This window comes from Otolemur garnettii, unplaced genomic scaffold (genome assembly GCF_000181295.1).
Source record: "Otolemur garnettii isolate 467f Iridium unplaced genomic scaffold, OtoGar3 scaffold00048, whole genome shotgun sequence".
Classification (NCBI taxonomy): domain Eukaryota; kingdom Metazoa; phylum Chordata; class Mammalia; order Primates; family Galagidae; genus Otolemur; species Otolemur garnettii.
The window spans coordinates 12,375,874-12,377,919 of NW_003852443.1; the positions used below are offsets into that span (position 1 = coordinate 12,375,874).

Genomic DNA, 2,046 nt, shown 5'->3' on the forward strand with positions numbered 1-2,046 from the left:
TCCTGCCATATTTACTTTTTACTTACTTTTTACTTTACATATTCACCACTGCATGCGCATTTCATTTCCCAGTCTGGTGTATAATAAAACTCCTTGAAAATAAAAGCTATTTTATACTTCTATACCTCCTCCTACAGCAGTGGTCCTCAACCTTCCTAATGCCGCAGCCCCTTAAAACAGTTCCTGTGGAATATAGTTCCTGTGGGTCACGACCCACAGGTTGAGAACCGCTGCTGTTCTACAGTAATGTTTGGCTAGTATAGATATTTTAATAATGATTGGCTTTAAAGCTTAAATTTGCAATAGTTTCAAGCGAATTCTGCCTTTACTTGCATTCATATAGTGCCTGTAGATAGGCATAATACATGCAAATTGTGAAGTAAAGATTAAAGGTATTCGCATTTGTTCTAGTCTGAATTGATCATTGGATTTGTTAAGTAGTTGAACTATAATTGAAGTTCTAGATGTGACTCAGCCTGGTCAGAAAATATTACCTGCTTTTCTTATTGAATCCTTGAAAAAGTAAGCTTTCATGTTGGCTTTATTCCCTTTTTGGCTTAATCTCTGATACTTAGAATAAAATAGCCTGTTTTGAAAGGAATGAGACACAATGGAGAGCAGTGATTAAGCTCCACTAGCACATGACTTTTGATTTCCATGTAATATTCACTTTATCTTAGAGAGTTTCACATCTCTTGCTATCTTTTTGGGCCAGTGGGCTGCTTCTCATCTGTATTTATTTTTTTCTTTAGATATTAGGATCAAGGAAGAAGAACCTGATCCTGAAGAGTGGCAGCTCAGTGGTGATTCTACATTGAATACCAATGATCTAACACACTTAAGAGTACAGGTGGTAGATGAAGAAGGGGACCAACAACATCAAGAAGGAAAAAGACTACGGAGGGTAGCTTGCACCTGTCCCAACTGTAAAGAAGGTGGTGGGAGGTATGCACACAGGAAACATATCTTTTTTTTTTTTTTTTAAGAGCGTTAATATTATCACCCTTATTTTTGAAATACTGCATGCCATATTAATTATGAGATATTGTTCATTACATGATCATTTTGGGTGTGTGTCTGTGTGAGTGTGGCAGAAGTTAGAGAACAAAATATATGAAATTCAACATTCAGATTTAAATGCCATTTAAACTAAACTTACTAGTTTACTTTTTTCGAACAAGTGTAATAGATACAATTTAATAGGCCCATAAGCAGAAATTAGCCTATTTGCAAACTAGCAGCAGTGAAATTTGCCTTAATACATATAAAAAGTTGATTCTTAGGTTGAGAATAGCAATTATGGTAAAAACAAGAGGTTCAAGAAGAGGGCAGTGCCTGTGGCTCAAAGGAGTAGGGCGCCAGCCCCATATGTCGGAGGTGGCGGGTTCAAAGCCAGCCCTGGCCAAAAATTGCAAAAAAAAAAAAAAAGGTTCAGTAAGAGTTGATAAGCTCTTCCATATTTCAACAGAAGTGCAAAATAAGCCTGAATAGATAAAATTTTTTAAAAAGTGGGATTGTAATATTTCAGTGTTTTAAAAAATATATTTAGACAGAATAATAAAGGATGTTCAGTACTTAATGTTAAATGTAGATAAATTCAGCTTAATAAGAGATTAAGGCTCAAATTGTATTTTTTAAAAACATAAAGTCTATCTGATGTTGATTATAAAAAACATCTCAAATAATTGTTACAGGAATGTTGAAGCTGAGGAATGGAAAAAGACTTACTAGGCAAATATTAAATAAAAGAAAACATGGATAGCAATGTTAGCATCAAACAAGGTAGGATTAAAGTGAAGAGCCTCAGTTGGAGAGGATATATGTGTATTTCTTTAATATGAAGTTTCCACCAAGAAGATTGTTTATTTCTTTATTTTTTGAGACAGAGTCTCACTCTGTCGCCCTACTTGGGTAGCGTGCCATTGTCATACCTCACAGCAACCTCAAACTCTTTCTTTAGACTTGAGGGATCCTCTTTCCTCAACATCCGGAGTACTTGCTGGGACTACAGGCACCGGCCACAATGCCTGGCTTATTATTATTATT

At 35.5% G+C, this 2,046-nt stretch overlaps 1 protein-coding gene across 1 annotated transcript in view; it reads left to right on the plus strand.

Moving 5' to 3' along the window:
- The window catches only part of SP3 (Sp3 transcription factor), a gene marked incomplete at its 5' end in the record, with an annotated part of 54,255 nt that overhangs the window by 41,846 nt on the left and 10,363 nt on the right, over window positions 1-2,046 (plus strand). The window contains one exon of the mRNA XM_012806207.2: window positions 753-945. Within this exon, the coding sequence (XP_012661661.2) occupies window positions 753-945 (193 nt within the window). The remainder of the gene's footprint in view (window positions 1-752; window positions 946-2,046) is intronic.